This window comes from Lipophrys pholis (assembly GCF_963383615.2).
Source record: "Lipophrys pholis genome assembly, chromosome: 17".
Taxonomy (NCBI): domain Eukaryota; kingdom Metazoa; phylum Chordata; class Actinopteri; order Blenniiformes; family Blenniidae; genus Lipophrys; species Lipophrys pholis.
In genome coordinates this window covers 17,771,339-17,789,606 of record NC_137643.1, presented here as the reverse complement: position 1 = coordinate 17,789,606, position 18,268 = coordinate 17,771,339, and the positions used below count along the sequence as shown (strand labels likewise).

The 18,268-nt window shown below is 42.8% G+C and overlaps 3 protein-coding genes across 4 annotated transcripts; 1 reads left to right on the top strand and 2 right to left on the bottom strand.

Moving 5' to 3' along the window:
* Positions 1–1,127: 1,127 nt before the first annotated feature.
* On the bottom strand, positions 1,128–11,127 carry LOC308123203 (class I histocompatibility antigen, F10 alpha chain-like). 2 transcript variants are annotated; one of them, XM_080485556.1, is made up of 8 exons: positions 11,024–11,127; positions 10,275–10,541; positions 4,031–4,309; positions 3,359–3,667; positions 3,094–3,183; positions 2,773–2,790; positions 2,625–2,668; positions 1,128–2,390 (listed from the first exon to the last, which is right to left on the bottom strand). In XM_080485556.1, exons 1-7 carry the CDS (start codon positions 11,073–11,075, stop codon positions 2,649–2,651), a joined length of 1,035 nt encoding a protein of 344 aa, XP_080341682.1. In that variant the 5' UTR covers positions 11,076–11,127; the 3' UTR covers positions 1,128–2,390; positions 2,625–2,648. The 2 variants fall into 2 exon arrangements, with proteins under 2 accessions (XP_080341682.1, XP_080341683.1); XM_080485557.1 differs by having other exon boundaries at positions 1,333–2,668; positions 11,024–11,105.
* A 1,313-nt stretch (positions 11,128–12,440) lies between these two features.
* On the bottom strand, positions 12,441–14,066 carry ndufs6 (NADH:ubiquinone oxidoreductase subunit S6). The gene is made up of 4 exons (XM_080484360.1): positions 13,902–14,066; positions 13,536–13,589; positions 13,238–13,360; positions 12,441–12,578 (listed from the first exon to the last, which is right to left on the bottom strand). Exons 1-4 carry the CDS (start codon positions 14,043–14,045, stop codon positions 12,510–12,512), a joined length of 390 nt encoding a protein of 129 aa, XP_080340486.1. The 5' UTR covers positions 14,046–14,066; the 3' UTR covers positions 12,441–12,509.
* A 541-nt stretch (positions 14,067–14,607) lies between these two features.
* On the top strand, positions 14,608–15,777 carry mrpl36 (mitochondrial ribosomal protein L36). The gene is made up of 2 exons (XM_080484668.1): positions 14,608–14,700; positions 15,390–15,777. Exon 2 carries the CDS (start codon positions 15,401–15,403, stop codon positions 15,755–15,757), a length of 357 nt encoding a protein of 118 aa, XP_080340794.1. The 5' UTR covers positions 14,608–14,700; positions 15,390–15,400; the 3' UTR covers positions 15,758–15,777.
* Positions 15,778–18,268: the final 2,491 nt, after the last annotated feature.

The window sequence follows — 18,268 nt, the reverse complement described above, 5'->3', positions numbered from 1 at the left end:
TTGTTCTCAAGCTGAGAGAGGAATGATATACAGTAGAGTAAGACGTGACAAAATGATGAAACGTTTGAACACGCAGTGACCATCAGATGGTGAGTTGTTGAGTGTGGTCGTTTTATTTACAGCTGACTGATGGTACAGGATCTCTAAGCCAATCAGACGCCTTGTTGCTGCTCAGACTTTCAGGAACATTTTAGACCTCCAGTCAAAGTCGTTTGCATATTTCTACAAAAACTTCTTGGAAATGTGTTGATGAAACGAATCATGAAACTTTCTTTCATAGAAACTTTCCAGCTGCACAGTGATGGATGATCAGCTTTTCAGTGGGATCCGTCTAATTACTGAAGGACAAACAGTCCTGCTTTCTGCATCACTAAACTAACGTAACACAGAATATCAAACTTTAACAAAGAATATTCAATATTCACTGTAAAATCTTCACTATCAGCTGCAACGTCAGCTTGAAATGACAGAGTTGCTGCAGCGCCGCCTGCTGGCATGAAAGCTGTATAGCTATGAAGACGCTGCAGCGAAACGAATTTCAGCCGTACCGGAAGTAGCCCGACCGGAAGCACCTTCCAGTCCGTCGTCAGAGCAAAGAAAAAGCTTTAACGGTGAAATCTCGTGACACAGTATTTGTTTTTTTAAAACGTTTTTCTTTGAACAGTTTAACATCAGTGTGTCTGAGTCTGCCCTCAGCTCCATTTACCTGCAGGCTGACTGGTTTGCAGCGCCAGTGTTGATAGCTATACAGCTTTTATACCAGCAGGCGGCGCTGCAGCAGTAGGAAACGTCTTCCACTGTCACAGCAGCACTGCCGGACACTTTACCTGCAACACCGTGTTACAGTGAAGGAAGTTCAAGAAACAAGTATTGTTTCTGGAAAACAACCAACAACCAGAAAACAACCAATGACAGCTGAGATATAGTATCAGAGCCCTTCCACACATTGCGTGATGATAAATGTCCCACAGCTGTATATATTGAGAGAAGTTTAATTTGTCTGACGTTAGATCACTAATGGTCACAAGTCTCATATTTGTTTAAGCAGAGTGAAGGTTTTGGTCATTAAATCAGATTCATCGTGAGAAAAGTGTTTGTTACTAAAAATGAATACTTAAACAACATTTGTACTGTCATAATTTTTTTAAACCGACAAAATGAAGAAAGTGATCAATCCAGCGGAGAGCGAAATTTTTCCCAAGGACAGGTGGTGACAGGCAGAGAAACTTTGAATCCTCCTGGTAAAATATTTACTGGTTCCTGGAGGACTCACACACTCGGGATTCAGCAGACTGTTATATGCTGGTATTTTGGACTCAAACACAGAGACTATCCTCATCAACACTTTTAATTCACCTGGATGCATCATCAATACACTTTATTAGCATTAGTTCATGTTCATCCTGAATTATTGTGTTTCGGAATAAAAGTTTCAGGGGAATTCATCTTAGTTTTGTCTTTCAATCGGCTTTCTTAAATCTGTAATATGTACAAAAGAAGTCTCACATCCTAAAAAAACACTATATATAGATATCAAAAGTTTTATACATTCAATATTAATCTATTCAACAAGTAAATACGTGTGACTGCAGTGATTTCTAAATTAATTAAAAAACACTTTCACCAGAAAACCAGATTAAACACATTTTTAAATGGTGACACTGGAAAATGCCTGCATTAACTGTGTTAAACCAATTGAACTTCTGAGTTTAATAAAATCTCCAAAATGATCATTATTGACACAAATGTTGAACATAATGAAGGAAAAGAGCCTTTGGTTTGGTTCTCTCCCCAAATCTTTGGTCTCTGAAAGCTGCTGCAGGACTTTCTCTCTCCAAAACATCTGCTCACACAGCTGGACAACAGCATCAGCATGAATGGAACAGTCCAAGGACACTACATTGCATGTCCATGTATGGATGAAGCAGGAATACAGGTGGGCAGTGTTCATGAGGCTCAAAGACAAAAAACTCAAATCACATAAAAACAATGTGATTTCCATTAAAATAGTTTTTCAACCTTAAATGTTCATAAGAGGTAGACACTTAATGCTCATTTTGCTATATGGTTTCTGATGTTATGAATCCGGAAGCCCTTTATTTTCCTACAATCCTTAAAATGTACAAGCGATGAATCATAATCATAGCGCACACCGACAACTGAAAAAGCAATAAGTTTCATAGACCCACTCTTTATGTACATGTAACACGTGTGACTGCAGTGATTTCTAAATAGATAAAATAAATATATAACCTTCACCAGAATAAAAAGATAAAAACAATGGGATTTCCACTGAAATAGTTTTTCAACCTTCAATGTTCATCAGAGGTAGACACTTAATGCTCCTTTTGCTATCTGGTTTCTAACATGGTTTGCTCCTCACTGGTCCGCTGTCAAGACAAATAATAAATCTGTTAGTCTGATTACAATCCAGCCTTCATCTTTGAATCCAAACTCTACAATTGTGTCATTTTTCTGTAAACACAGCAGATCAAACAGAGAGAAATGTGTCACAAGTCTTCAAATCAAACATTAGATGTTATTGACGAGTCAGATTTGGAGTTAGACTGTAGTGTTGGAGACAACGGGCTGATTTATGAGATCTCTTCACTTCATGTACTCACTTTCCTTACGACTGGATCTGCTGATCAAGATGGACTTTCAGAGGCTGGAAAACAAAGTTTAATGTGTCAGAGGAAAACTTGTTCTCAGTCATTTCTGTCAAGCTGTTTGCTGAATTTAAAATCTTCAAGAGAATAGTAAAGTACTCACTGTTAGTGCGTCTGAACCCTGGAAAACAGGAAGATAAAGAGTTTTATTCAGAGTTTAAGCAGAGGTCAACAGGCGTCACTGAGCTGTTTATTTACTTCCTGAAACGACTTTCTTTGGTTTTGAAAAACTTCTGCAACATCTTCAGAATAGTGACTAAAATCCTTCATAAGATGTGAAAACAAACAGCTGAAGATTCATTTAGCTCCATTACAGTCTGGAGGACTAAAACTAAACTTGATGTGTCACTCTGACAACTGATGGCTCCAGAAATCAGCTTCCTCTGAAAATCTATTCATGAGGAAATGAGTGTTTCTTCTTTACCGTGACTGTTTCTCCTCCAGAGGACGAGTCCAATGATGCAGCCTGCCAGGAGGAGCAGTCCAACAGCAACAACAGCAGCAGTGGGAAACCCTGCAGATAAAACCACACAGTGTCACCTTGTTTTGTCTCCATTCACATTTGATGTCACTAGTGAACCACTAAATGATCCGTAACATCTCACAATGTGACAAATGGAGAGAATCACATTCTAAATCAGCGTAAAAGTGAAAAAAGTGTGAGTAATGTGAATGAATGTGTCTCTCACCACTGCGCCGGTTGGACAGGATGACACGTTTGTCCAGTGTTGTGTGGACGTCCTCTTTAACTCCAGCCAGATGAAACACACAGTTGTACCTCCCCCAGTCTTCAGCTTTGACTGATGAAACATCCAGATCAACGCTCATCTGGAAGGTTCCATCATTGTTGGGGAGGATCTCTCCTCTGACCACCTCCTCATGGAGCTCCTTGTCGTCTTTCTTCCAGAACAAGTTGGCCCTGTCAGGGTAGAAACCTGTAGCGTGGCAGATGACCGGAGAGGAGGGAGTCTTCTGGAGGAGAGACACTGAGGGACGCTCTGGAGAACAATCAGGAAGACACCTCACACTTTATTTGATTCTCACCTGGAAAACATCACAGTTCCTCTCTCCTGTCCTGTGGCTGTGATGGAATTCAGTGCAGCTGTTAATAAATGTGCCATGTAAAGTGTGATGAGGGAAATAATGTGGAGTTAAAGAGGACAATAAAGATGGAGAGAGGAGAGAAGATGGTGAGAGACAGATCAGAAAGGACAGAGAGGAAGAGAAAATGAAAGCACAGAGAGGAAATAAAACATGAAGAGAAAGCTGCAGGTAAATATTGTGTAGGCATGAGAGAGAAACAAAAGAGGAAGATAAAAACTGTTTGGTGAATAAAACTGCAGCAGGTGATGTGATTTTACCTTTTCTCTTAAATGAGCTCTTCCCATAGTTCACAAACTTCTTCAACCAATCAGGACATTCTGTGGTGTAGTAGTGTTTAAGATACATTGTCAAAGCTTCGTTATTGTCCAACTTGTGTTTGGTGATGACAGCTTGTGGTCTTGGAGCGATCCATGTCTCCGTCTTCAGGTCAAAAGATATGAAATCTTCTCCATCATAACCGTGTTGATTAAATCCGTTCACTTCATCAGTTTCATCGTCCCATTCACAGCCAGACATCCACTGGACAATGTGGAGACCTGAGAGACCGACACACACACACACACACACACACACACACACACACACACACACACACACACACACACACAAAGGATTAAAAACTCTGATTTCAGGTCACAAGATGCTGATTTTCAGTGGATAAAGTGTTTGTTTATACTGCTGAACTGAACTGTCAGCAGAGACTCGCAGTCGTTTTACTTTCAAGAAAAGAGGGAAAAGATAAAGGAGAAAGAACTGGAAGATAAAATCAAAACCATGGAGACAGCTCATGCTGCCTGCAAAGACGACAGCCTATTAATGGAACTAAGAAAATTTAAAATAGAGTTGAACAAAATAATTGAACATAAAACACAATTTCAACTGCAGAGACTACGTTGGGAGAACTTTGAACATGGTAATAAATCCAGCAAACTTTTAGCCAATCAGTTAAAACGAAATAAAGAAAAATGTACAATCCCCTCAGTCCAAACTCAAAATGGTAAAATCACTTTTAACCCACAAGAAATAAACAATACCTTCAGAGAATTTTACAAAAAACTTTACTCTTCACAAATTGACCCTTCACAATCTGAAATAGAGAGCTTTCTGAGCACAGTTGACCTGCCAAAATTAAAAGAAGAACAGATCCAAGGTCTAGAAGCTTCCATCTCAGTTGAAGAACTACAGGAAGCTCTCCAGCACATGCCTGATGGTAAAGCTCCAGGACCTGATGGATACCCCACTGAATTTTACAAAGAATTATGGTCTTTACTCTCACCTATTTTTTTCAGAATAATTGAGGAAATTAAAGAATCTTCAACTCTCCCCCAACATATGAACTGTGCAAATATCAGTCTTCTTCTAAAACCGGATAAAGATCCCACACTACCATCTAGCTATCGGCCGATATCACTAATCAATGTAGATCTTAAAATAATTAGTAAAACATTAGCAAGCAGACTGGAAAAAATCACACCCCACATCATACACCCAGATCAAACTGGGTTTATTAAAGGACGACACTCCACTAACAATACACGTAGATTAATTAATCTTATAGACCACTGCCACCACAATAAACAAAAAGCCATTATCACCTCCTTAGATGCAGAAAAAGCCTTTGATAGGGTAAATTGGAAATTTCTACTTGCTACACTACGGAAATTTGGATTTAGAGAAAATTACCTCTCCTGGATAAAAATACTGTATACCTCACCCAGTGCCTGTGTTAAAACCAATGACCAAATGTCCTCAAGGTTCAATCTTGAGAGAGGCACCAGACAGGGGTGTCCACTCTCACCATCTCTCTTTGCAATCTTTATCGAACCACTAGCAGCAGCCATCAAACAGAACAATAACATAAAAGGAATACAAACAGCAAATGTAACACATAAAATATGTCTCTATGCAGATGATGTGCTAATTTTCCTGCAAAACGCACAGACCTCTCTTCCAGAAACAATAGGGTTAATAGACAGATTCTCCTCAATCTCAGAATATTCTATAAATTGGAACAAATCAGTCGTCTTGCCTATCAACTCTACATTTCAGCACACACCTAACACCCCACTAAAACCAGGGAACATCAAATATCTCGGCATTAACGTCTCAGCCAAACTCTCAGACTTGGTACACTTAAACTACACCCTCCTTATTAAAACATTGGAGGAGGACCTCACTCGATGGAGGACACTCCGAATTTCACTTATGGGGAGAGTAGCAACAATCAAATTGATGGTCTTGCCTAAAATTAACTACATCTTCTCAATGATCCCAGCAAAACCACCAAAAACCTGGTTTAACACTCTTGATTCTCATGTCTCAAACTTCTTATGGAAAAACAAACCATCACGTATAAGTTTAAAAACACTACAGAACACCAAGGACCAAGGTGGCTTAGAACTCCCACATTTTTATAATTATTATCTGGCCAATAAACTACTTTATGTTGTAAAATGGATCAATCAGAAACCCTTAGATGAAGGCTGGCTAGACATTGAAAAAACATTCTGTGAAAATCTCCAAGTCAGAGATCTTCCCTTCTTCAGTCATGTCATCAAAAAGCACAGCTGCTTTAAAAGCATCAATATAAACACATCGCTGACAGCTTGGTGGGAATTTCTTAAAATGAATGGATCTCCACTCATTCCCTGCAAACTCACACCCATCTGGAACAATCCCGACATCCTGCAAAGAAAGAAACCAATAAACTTCCCAAGATGGCAAAATAAAGGAATAAGACACTTAGAACAACTTATCTCCAATAACTCTTTTATTCCATTTAATGAGCTAATAGAAACATATGGCATCAGTCAAAACAACTATCTGGAATATCTTCAGCTTAAGTCAAAAATACAAACTAAGTTCAAACTAGAACAGATTAACCTGAACTTACCTCAGACAGTGACAAATCTCCTGAAGATCTCAGCACTTAAACCTCTTTCTAAAATTATCTCAATCCTGTCAGGTTCAAATATCTCAATATCCCTTCCCACCTTCAAATGAGAAGAAGATCTCAACATCAACAGAGACCCAACGTTTTGGTCAGAAATCTGTACAAATACATTCAAAATGAGCAAAAACCCCAATATACAGTACAGCTCATACAATACAAGGTCCTTCACAGAGTTCATTACACAGGACAAAGGATGTTCAAGATGGGGCTCACTCCTACTAACATATGTTCAAACTGCACAGGTGATCTCCCCAATACCTATTTACACGCACTTTGGCTGTGTACGGCAGTCCAAACGTTCTGGCAAAAGATTTGTGAAGATTTATCGTTATGCCTGGGCCACCCTATTCCAGTCTCACCTTCACTTTGCATGTTCGGAGATCTCACAGAAATTAAAAGAGAAAAAAATTAGTCCTGCATGCTCCTGGTTTCCCTAAGCGTTGCTCTGGGCCGGGGGTGCGCCCGCTGGGGTGTCGGCTGGGGGGGGGTTGTGGGGCGGGGCGTCCGGGCCCTGGGGGTGCGGGGCCTCCCCCTTTCCGGTGGGGGTGCCCGCTGCGGCGCTGGGGGTGGGTCCTCCCTCTGGCCCCCTCCCCCGGTGGGGCGGGTTGGTCCCTGCTGCCGCGCTCCGGGTCTGCCTCGTTCCCGGATTGGGGTTAGCGGGGGACGGGGGGGCTCCGGGTTCTGGATGGACGGTTGACTGAGAGTGACCTCCAGGGCCTGATGTGTGTGTGTGTGTGTGTGTGTGTGTGTGTGTGTGTGTGTGTGTGTGTGTTGGGGTGTGGGGCTGTGTGTGTGTGGGCGAATGAGGGGGGGTGCCCTGGCCACTGGCCTCCGGCTGGGCTCGCACTGGGCCCTGCGGGTCTCAGACTCTGCTGTCTGGCCGTTGGGTGGGGTGGGGGCTCCCTGCCCGGGTCCCCTTACAGCGCCTTGTTGGGGGGGGGGGGGGGGGGGGGGTGGCTCCCCGGGTCCTAGGCCGGCCGCTCGGGGGTGGGGTGGGGCAGCGCGGGGGGTCCAGCTGGGCCAAGGTCCTAGCGACGGGGGGACCCCCTCCCTCAGAACCCTCCCTGCCTTACCTCACCTTATATTACTCCACAATAGGGAACAGTGGGGCGGTGTCTAGGTGGGAGGTCCGGGCTACTTAACTGCGGTCTGGGTCCTCCCCCGACTTTGCACCACCCACAATTTTAACCACACTTAGTCACGCAGGATCTTGAGGGGGTAAGCCGCAGAACGCCCGGGCCCTGCTACCCCCCAATTTTAAACCGCACCATAGACACACACATTGCATCCACCTCTTCAAAACACAAAGACACACCCTTACATACATCCAACACACATATAGGGCAGGGGAAGGGCGGGAGACGTGGCTCCCCCCAGCACCTCCCGCTGGGGTCCCGCCCCGGCCCGGGGTGAGTGCGGCTGGAATGCGGGGGGCGCGCTCCCTCGGGCGTGGCGCTCGTGGGGGGGCTGGGGTGCGGTGCTCCTTCTCCATTTGCTGTTGGATTGGTGGAGGTTGGGATACCGCGGTGGCCGGGTGGGGGCCCGGCCGGCGGCCTGGGGGGCGAGTCATCACTCCCCCCCCCCCCCCTCCCGAGTGTGTGAGTGTGTGTGTGTGTGTGTGAGTCTGTGTCTGTGTCTGTGTCTATGTCGGGGGTGGGTGTCTGTGGGGGGGTGGGTCGGGGGTTGGGTTTTTTCAATCAAGATCGGGGGGGAGAATCATGGGGTGGGTGGGATATGAGGCTCCTGGGGGTGTAGAGTTGACTGTCCTCCGACCGGGGCCGGCGCGGGCCTTCGCTTTCCTGGGTCTGGGGGCGGGGCTGGTCCGGGGCGCGGCGGCTGGGGCCGTCTCTGCCTTGCCGGGTTGGGGGGGGGGGGGCGGTGGATGGGCCTGTTCCCGGGGGTGCGGCGGGACTCGCCGCCGGGGTTGGGGGGGCTCTCGGCCCGCTCGGCCCGGGGGCCCTGCTCCAGCCTTTTCTCGGCTTGGCGGCTTGGGTCGGGGCCTGGGGCCCTGTGCCCTTAATCCTTCTCTTGTGGGCCCCTCTTGCCTGGGGGGGATTCCTCTCTGCATTCTCCGTCGGGTGCTTTTTGGGCGAGGGCGTGGCTCTGTGGGGTGGTTCGCTGGGGTCTCCCCGGGCCTGGGGGCTGCCATCTGCCGGGGTGGCGGTGTCCGGGCCAGATGGCCTCGGACCCCGGGGTGTCGCTACAGGTCCCCCCACAACAGTTCCGGACATACCCAGTGGACAAGCCACACACACACACACACACACACACACACACACACACACACACACACACACACACACACACACACACACACACACACACACACACACACACACACACACACACACTTCCACTCCTCACGAAAGGTGCTTCTGAAGTTGCTTGTTCTCTGTCATCATTTGCTCAAACACTCAAAGTCATGTTCCTCTTTGTTAATTCATGTTCCTGCTTCATGTTACTGTCTAGATAGAGCTGCTGAGGCTGGTTTAATCTAGGAAATCATCTTACTGTGTAGACAGAGCTGCTCAGGCTGGTTTAATCTAGGAAATCATCTTACTGTCTAGACAGAGCTGCTCAGGCTGGTTTAATCTAGGAAATCATCTTACTGTCTAGATAGAGCTGCTCAGGCTGGTTTAATCTAATAACAGTTGTAAAGTATTTGGATCAGTGTGATAACTGCAAATAATATATGTAGCACAACAAGGATATTGTATGTTATCCCCTTCCCCCCTCCCCCCTCCCCCCTCAACTTTCTTCTCTCTCTTCTCTTCTCTCTCTCTTTGAGCGTTCCCCCCCGGTCGTGTACGGCAGCCATGCCAACTTCTGACGGAGAAGGCAACAGGAGGAGACTCCAGGTCTCTCCCTGTTGCAAGACCAAAAACTGTTCTGACTCCGAAGGCTCTCAATCACATCATATTGTTGGCCCAAGCTGCCGAACAGGACAAGGGCGAAAAAAGAAATTTAAAAAAAAATAAAAAAATAAAAAAAAATTCCAAACCTGAAAAAAGTTCATTCTGAGAAATATTTCTTTGAAATTCACAAAGCAGCTCTCACATTTCTGAATGAATACAGTTTGTTTCAATGTAAAAATGACATTTTATATTATTCCTACAACAATATTTGGAGCTAAAACAAACCATAGAGATCGTGTGGACCAATAGAAAGAGAAATAATAAAAAAGTTCCAGGAGTCAGAATTTTCTTCATTTTAACAGAAGAAACTATCAAAGTTTGATTAAAACACTTCAACTATCATTTCATGTGTGTTTGAACTTGAATAAAGTGAGTTGGCTGAGTCAATAATTGAGTTCAATGGACAAGAGTGTTTGTCGAAGCACCGACACATTGTGATCAAGTGAACTTCATCCAGATAGTGGATGTGAGCTGGAGAACAGAAGAAGAAGTCAAGCTGCTAAATGACTGAATCTGTCATCTGAAACCAACATTTACAAGGTGTCAACATGTCCACACTAAACTCACTACATGCAGAACAACAGTCAACACAGTGAAGACAGTGTCAGGAAAAAAGAGAAAGTTCAAACAAACCTTCAGTTTGGTTGAAGCGCTTCTTCAGGAGCTCAATGTTTCCTTTGTCAATTTGCTCATGTCCCTCCAACCTCTCAGTTTCCTTCTCCCAGACATTTGGATCATCTTCTGTGATTTTGTTCATCCAGTCCTGTTTGGGCACTGCTCTCCTCGTGTTGCTGTCATAGTGATCAATCTGAACTTCATCAACTAAAGTAACAGCAACAAACTCTGGAAAGTTTGGTACTTCAGAGGATGAAGTTTGGAAAAACTTCAGAGAGTGAATCACTGTAAGAAAAAGATCAAGTGCAGATTTAAAATCAGTGAACAATAGTTATACTCAAACATCATTACAATCACAAATAAAACATTTTATTTTTCAAAATGTTCAACAAAACCAAACTTTTTCTCTCATCTTGTTGGTTATTTCACTTTAATGAAGGTCTCTGTTTTAAACTACAAATCATATCCAGAGACAACTTCCTTTTCATTTTGAAAGTCTTGAATTTATTTGACTTTATTTGCTTTAAAACCTGGTTACACCTCATTCAAAGTGCATCTGTTCGCTCTTTTCTACAGTTAGTTGGATTATAAACACTTGATGAGATGGATAAAAGCTGATTTTGTTCTGCTGTGACTGTTAAAAGAATTAAAATATCAAACGGGAGCTTCAACTGTTTACAGACAGAGAAAGAAAAGCACAATGAAGAAAGAAAAAAAAGGCATTTTCTAATGATTATTGAATAGATGTAAAAACATAGGAAAGCTACCTGGAGCCACGCTGGGGATTCTCAGCAGGAAGAGAGCCACAAAGAGCTTCATTGTGACCTATCCAGTCTTTATCTTCGTGTGGAGAAGAAGCAGGAAGAAAAACAAATAAAGGAGGAAAATGAGGCGTGAACCTGCATCTGAAACAATGACAATTCAAAGTGAGTGTTGCTGGGTGAAACTGACTCACACAGGTTCTGAAACGAAAGTGAAAAAAACATTCAAGCACATTTCAGCAGCTTGGAAAACTAAATACATTCATGAGTGGAGACTTCGTCCTTTAATAGTAATCCTCTATAATCTATCTATCTATCTATCTATCTATCATCTGTGTATCAGGTCAAAAAGAAAAGAAAAGAGTGAAACAGTAGAGTCCCTTCAACACTAACATCTGATCAGGTTTATCCTCCAGGCAGCAGAATCTGAAGCTGCTATGAAGCCACGCAGCTAAAAACTGCTGATGAAGAGAAATCTTTGCTGATGTTTGAGCAGCAGAAGCAGTTTTTCCTTTTGCTCTTTCTTTCTGACACTTTAGAGTCGAGTGGCAGGCGTGAAGATGCTCCAGATAAAATGTCAGGACTGTTTTCAAAACAGGAAGTTACACTGACCTTTGAACTTTGAGTTATTCCAAGAAAATACCTTCATTCAGATGTTCAATCCTCCACTTTTTTCATTCTGCAGTTGTATAAAAGTGAAGTCGGGGTTCATGGAAAGAACAGATGAAATATCAGGTGGGATGTTTATGTGAATAAATGATTAAGTGGAAGCAGGAGAAAACAACATGGTCGTCTGCAAACATATTGGAATGGACTATTTGGAATCTGACGTGTTTCAGATGAATGCAGGTTGTGGACATTTTCTGTTTTTTTCAGACAAAAAAGAAATGAAATTTGCAACATAGTTTAGCTCACGTCATCTGCGGCAGCGAGAAACAGCTTTAGGAGATGTGATGTCAAGGCTCCAGACATCAAACTAAAATATGAACAGTCTATAACACTCACTTAAATATATATAAATTTCAATTGCAGGTTATTTGTGATGATCAGTTAAGGAAATCTTGTTTTTGTCTCAAAAATAATGATGTGTAATTTTGCAGTCTGAGTTCCAAGGATGACCTGTGTTGGAACCTCTGTGCTACTGTTTGTAACCTTCAGAGTCTACAGTGCAGGAAGCAGGTGGATCTTTCTCAAAACAATCCAGCCTTCAAGATGGCGTTGTCCGACTTCACAGTTTGACAAACTCCTGGACAATGATATATCAGGAAATTCTCCTGACAATCACGTCTGTCTCCTTAGGGTTACGTGAAGCGACAACAAAATCGAAAGTGTCTGAGGTCTTTCACCGCAGTCGACGGGCCAAGTCCAAACACTCTGCTGCCATGTTTCGACAAGATTAGAGAAAAAAAAGAAATCACTCTCACACAGATGAAACATAATTTATTGACCAATATGGTGATTTACACGGAGCAGCAGAGACAGACGTGATGTTTCAGTGATGGTGCTTCTGCTTGAACTGTAAGCCGCAGTAGCCGCACGTGCCCACTTTAGTCTCTTTATCCTGGAGACAGAAAGAGTGAAGAATAGAAGGTGGAAGTTTTCACATCGTCAGGAGTTTTTAAACAGCAATTTAAAGACCAAAACAAAATCCAGCTGAGCAACAATACTGTGTTAATGTAGAGGAAATGCTGCCTTAGAGCTGATTGGATGGGCATTCCCCTTCTGCTCATTAGATTTGGTAATTGACATAAATACATTTTAGATTCTACGATTTCTGAAGGCTTTGGTACTTTTCTTTTTTTTTTTTTTTAAAAACAACCTTATATGTGTGTGATTCAAACATTGTGGATGTTTCATTTTAAAATGGTTTTCCTACAGTTGGTAGTTAGTACGCAAAACTGAGCATTTGCGCAGGAAGACATTGTTCAATTTCAGTTATTATCTAATGCAAAATTCTCAACTGCAGCATTGTCAGGTATGAGGATGACGCAATAATCTAGTGCAATAACCATCATCGTGTGAATCGTTAGCACTTTATTCACTGCTTTAAATGTGTGTTTTCATACCTTTTACTATAGGAAATACTACTTGGAATTCACCGCTCTTTAGCAACACATGTCAGTTTATCTTCTGCCTTCAAAATAAACTTACCAGAGCATATATTCAGATTTTTATTACAAACGAGATTAGAATATAAACATTGAGTGTCCCTTCTCATACCAAGTTGATGTAGACTTTGGGGTGTCCCAAAGCTCCTCCGCCTCCATCGCAAGACACCACTCGGGCCCCGATCTCAGACACAGGCTCCTCTGCCACCAGCTCGATGGCAAAGTTTTTATTCACCTGAACACCAAATATAAAAACAAAGTAAAAAAACAAAAAAAAAAAAAAACATCGTCAATACCTGCGATCAGTGAGACTCATCATTGTGATAGCCAATTTCACAGTCACTGTAAAAAACACATGTACATTAGGGAGAAAGATTTACATTTAGGATGGCATAATGTCATGTGATTACCTCTTTCTGCCTGCCAACGAATCTGGCTCTCCTGGGGTCTTTTTCCTCAAACACCTGAGAGGAAAACATCCGTTATGATCTGGATGCAGGAGAAAAAACCCAAACACTGACAGCAGAATCAAGTTGAGGAACTGACATTATGAAACTGAAAATCCTTCGTTATTGCCAACAAACGCATAATAAAGCATTATATTCACTTTGGATAAAATTGAGATATTTGATGAAGCAGAAAGGTGTAAATTGTAGCGATACAAAATGTATGTCCGATAATGGATGCAGTGCACTTTACCGTGACACTAGGCTAAGGTTAGCTGACGCTAGGCCGCCGGCTCATGCCTTCAATGGCGGGATTCACCGTGAGCTTACCTGGCCGGTGTGGCCGATGGGTTCGCCGGTGGTGCAAACCTCTATGCTGTACCGATGAGCGGACACAGCGGCCAGCCTTAGAGGAGAAACCAGCGTCCGAACATTTACACTGAAGGACAGAAGTCTGCCTACGGCGGCCGCCATGTTTACAATAACCCGTTTCCCCAGACTGGAGAGAGAGTTAATTTGTGCCCTCAACGTAGACTGCCAGGTTCAACCACTTGTATATGTGCACAAATAGCAAGATTTTTGATACATCCTTATATTTTCGAGAATTATCATAAACGTTTTCTTTCTCGTTATAGAGTTTTGATACAAACAGAAAGAACATTTTTCTTTCCCCAAAGTTACAGAGCTAAACTGCCTGAGAGACCAAATAAAGGACAACATTTACAAGTGAAACCGGAAGTTGTTAATTTATCTGGTGTTTCGGATTAACTGGTTTCCCTGTTAACTGGTGACCAACGTCCTTTGGCGCCCTTCGTCGCGGTAAAAAGCAGATATGAAAAATCCGTCTTTCTTCTCCCATCTTTGTTATTATGGTTTACCTTCACATGTATTACTTTTTTGAACAAATATTCTTATTCTTATATCTTTAACGACTGTTGACCTCTACAAATGTAAATTGTAAATTGTAAAAAAAAACGATGGACGCTGGAGGAAGTCGGTCACCAATTAACAGGGATACTCGTTTTTTCGTAACACCGTACTAGCAACCTGAGCGCCGCAGCTGAGTTACTACGAATAAACACAGCATTCAGGCGTAAAACCCATGTTTTGAAGCAGCGAGGGACTTCTGGTAGGTTTATTATCGTCATTTGTGACTTTGAGGTCCGATCGAGTGCTTACTGGCTGATGTATGAGCCGCGTTGTAAGCAGGTCACAGTAGTCTCCTTGGCGTGTCGCACAGCAGCCTTGAAGTCACATGTTTTTTAATATTTGGTTTTATTCAACAATCGGATGTAAATCGAACTGCTTTTACACCCAACAGCTAGTCACAAAGTGCTTTCACTTCAAATTGTGTTTAAGGATGACTCATTATACCTCCAGATTCATGTTATTTGTGCGCAAATAGACATAAACTGCACCTGAAAATGACAACACAGCAGCACAAATGAGTTTCATAGGACATATTCATATAAAACTTGCAACCAGCATAACACTAGGTTTCATAAATGTAAACATTGAGGATTTGACAGGATGATCTTGGGATAATGACCTTTTTCCAGATGTTTAAGCCAATCCATATGGACTAACTTGATTATACAATCATAGCAGGGGTATTTACACTTAAAAGGAAATGTTACTTATCTTGTTTATTTCTTTTTATTTTACTAGGTGGTCAATTGAGAACAGACAGAAAGGATTGTGTCCGGAACATTAAAATTGAGGAGGTTCTCAATAGGAAGCCAGTGAAGGAGGTGTGTTGTACTTGTGTGTCTTCAGTCCCTCCTTCTAAAAACATGTGTTTGTTTTCTCTCCCTGCAGTCTTTCACATCATGGCCCCTCTCCTGCTGAAGCTCCTGGCCTCCTCCCTGACTCGCCCGGTGGTCCAGATCAGCCGCTTCAGTCTGTCCGGTGCTTACCGAGGTCTCTGCACGCTCACCGCCGCCCCTCGCGCACCCCACCCGTCGTGGCCCGGTGTCGGCTCCGCCCACATCGCCCCCGCCACCCGGCATGGAGCATCTCTCCTGGGACAGTGTCGGCTCCTTCTTCCCAGCATCCTCCCCTCAGCGGGAATGAAAACCAAGTCCGCCTTAAAGCGGCGCTGCAAGGACTGCTTCTTCGTGCGACGGCGGGGACGTTTGTTCGTGTTCTGCAAGACTCACCCGAGACACAAGCAGAGGCAGGGCTGACGTTTCAGAGGTTGTAAGAACTGTGCAGCAGCAATAAACACTTTAGAGGTAAATAGTCCAGTTTTTGCTGTGATTCTTTTACGGATGCTCCCCTTTTTCCCAGAGAAGGAAACTTTATAATGTCAGCTCACGTAACCAGAAACCGGAGTGAATGTGGGAAGAATTCTCCACGCTACAAAAAACACATTACTACCATACATTTTTTGTTTTTCCTGGTCAAAGTTAGTAAAACTGCAGTGTAAAGAGATCACTGCAGAGGCAGGATCACAATGTGACTCTTCACTAAAGGAATTCCTATTATTCATTGATTTAAATAAATTACTTTTGGAAGGTACAAGAATTTAAAATAACCTATTTTCAAATTGCAGCACTGAATACATCACTGTGTGTTGTAGTCTTAATAACAATATTATTTTTTTTGTTTGTCCTCTTTGAGTTCCAAGACAGGAAAAAGGGAAATATGAGTGACTTCCAGGTGATAAAAAATCTCAGCTTTTGACTCTGGGAAATCATTAACGTTTGAATTGAACCATTGGAATCTTTTTTTTTTTTTTAAGAGGAGCGCATGCATGCTGGTGATGAAAGGCGCCACAACCTGATTCAAGTAGGTTGATTCATTCATTTATTAGAACACAGAAACAAGTTCACCCAGATCCAACATTCGATGTATTTGTTATCAGAAAAAAACTCTAGAAAGCTTTCTTTTACATGTATTGAGCAACCGATTTCTCAAATTGAATGTATTCAGAGGTAAACTATTGCATTTGCTTTATATGGACTTAAATGTGCACGCTGGCATTTGAAGTTCTTTTTAGATTCACATCTAAAAAGAACTGTTTGAAAATATGGAACAAATAATGTTTGACAGCTATATTTCTGACTCCATATTCCATCTTTGGCTTAGATGATTAGATTACGTGGCAAACCACTTAATTAATCATTTGTGAGGAAAAACTGGCGACTGAAAGTTGGGAAGTGCAAACTGAAGTGACACCAGACCACCAAACACCCTGAGACGGAGTGTAACTGATCGTTTTAGAATATAACAAAAAAAAACTAACAACTGTATTTCACATATAGTGTGTTATGAGGTTGTTTTTCTTCCTTTCTTTCTTTGATTCATAATAATAATAATAATAATACAGGATTTGGAGGGGTTGCCTATAGATTTACAATGCTAAAAATTTGTATCCCTCAAGAAAAAGGTTGGGAATCACTGGTTTGACTGACTGGGGATGGCGATGATGATGATAATGACGATTCAAACATTTTCACTTTTGTTCCACAAGAGGGAGCCAAACTGTTTCCTGTGGTGGGAAAAAAAAATCTATTCGCACTGTAATGACTTTAGATGGTTTTAGTTCACTTTTCCCCCCTCAACTGTGTTCACTCTTAAAACATAGTTGATCTTATACATCACAGATCAAGTTTGTGTCATTGCATGTCTCTTATAATATAATAAAGTCTGATAGCACTCAGCAGCACTGGCATGCTGCGTCCACCTGCACACCGAGAAGTCCAAGGAGACCAGCTGAAAGATGTTTGGCAACAAACACCGAGCCAACAACTCTGCAAGCAAAGTTTTCTTAAAGGTTAAGTGTACCGATGGAGGAGCACCCTGTGTGTGTGTGTGTGTCTGTGTGTGTGTGTGTGTGTACAGCATGGTGTCATGAATATCTGTATTTACCGGATTTGGCACAGTTTCATGGCATTTCAACTGAAACAAACATGTTAGAAGTTTCCAGCGTGGCTTCTTTTGAGTGTGAAATATTGTCAGATAAGCGGGACCGGGGGAGTTCACTCAGGCTGATCATAACTGTGGGTCAGTGAGCAGGTTCTGATGTGGCGCTCGATAAAGCAGTCAGCCGCGGGACACAATGTGAATCAGCCATCTGTGGCTTTGAGGCTCAACAAAGTCTGTTTACACAGGCAGTGGCCGTCATCTGGAGTAGAACAGATCGTCAGCAGAAAATTGATGGGAGGATCAAACGGGGAGGAAACCCGGACTTCTAATGGCTTCAGTGAAGGCCACATCACTCCCGACATCTCCAAACGCACAGTCCTCAGTTTTGTGTCCAATGCCCGAGCGTCGAGTTCGTCCACTCAGGTGGTTGCGCTCGGTGTTTCCTGTGTGGCTTTTCCAGAGGTTCCAGGTCTTTTACAAAGTCTGCCAGTCTGTCCTCAGTGACCGCATTGCTGCACTGTGCTGACCTTGGTGATCGCCTGACCGGTTGAGCTGGCGAGTGGATTTGTACTCAAGTACAACCACTTTTACGCGGCTTCGTTTCTAAAAGGTACTGCTATTGTGAGGTACTCAACTAAAACTACTTAAAGTATCAGTTATCTTTAAGCTGCATTTTCAGTAGCAGATAGTTGGTGTGATCTATCGGAATGTATTTACTGCGTTAAAGCAAATGTCAGACAAACAAGCTTTGTGGTAAATGAACATCGCTCCTGAGCAGCATTTTCTCATGGTTGAAATAACAAACCTCTTAGCTCCATAAAAACAGA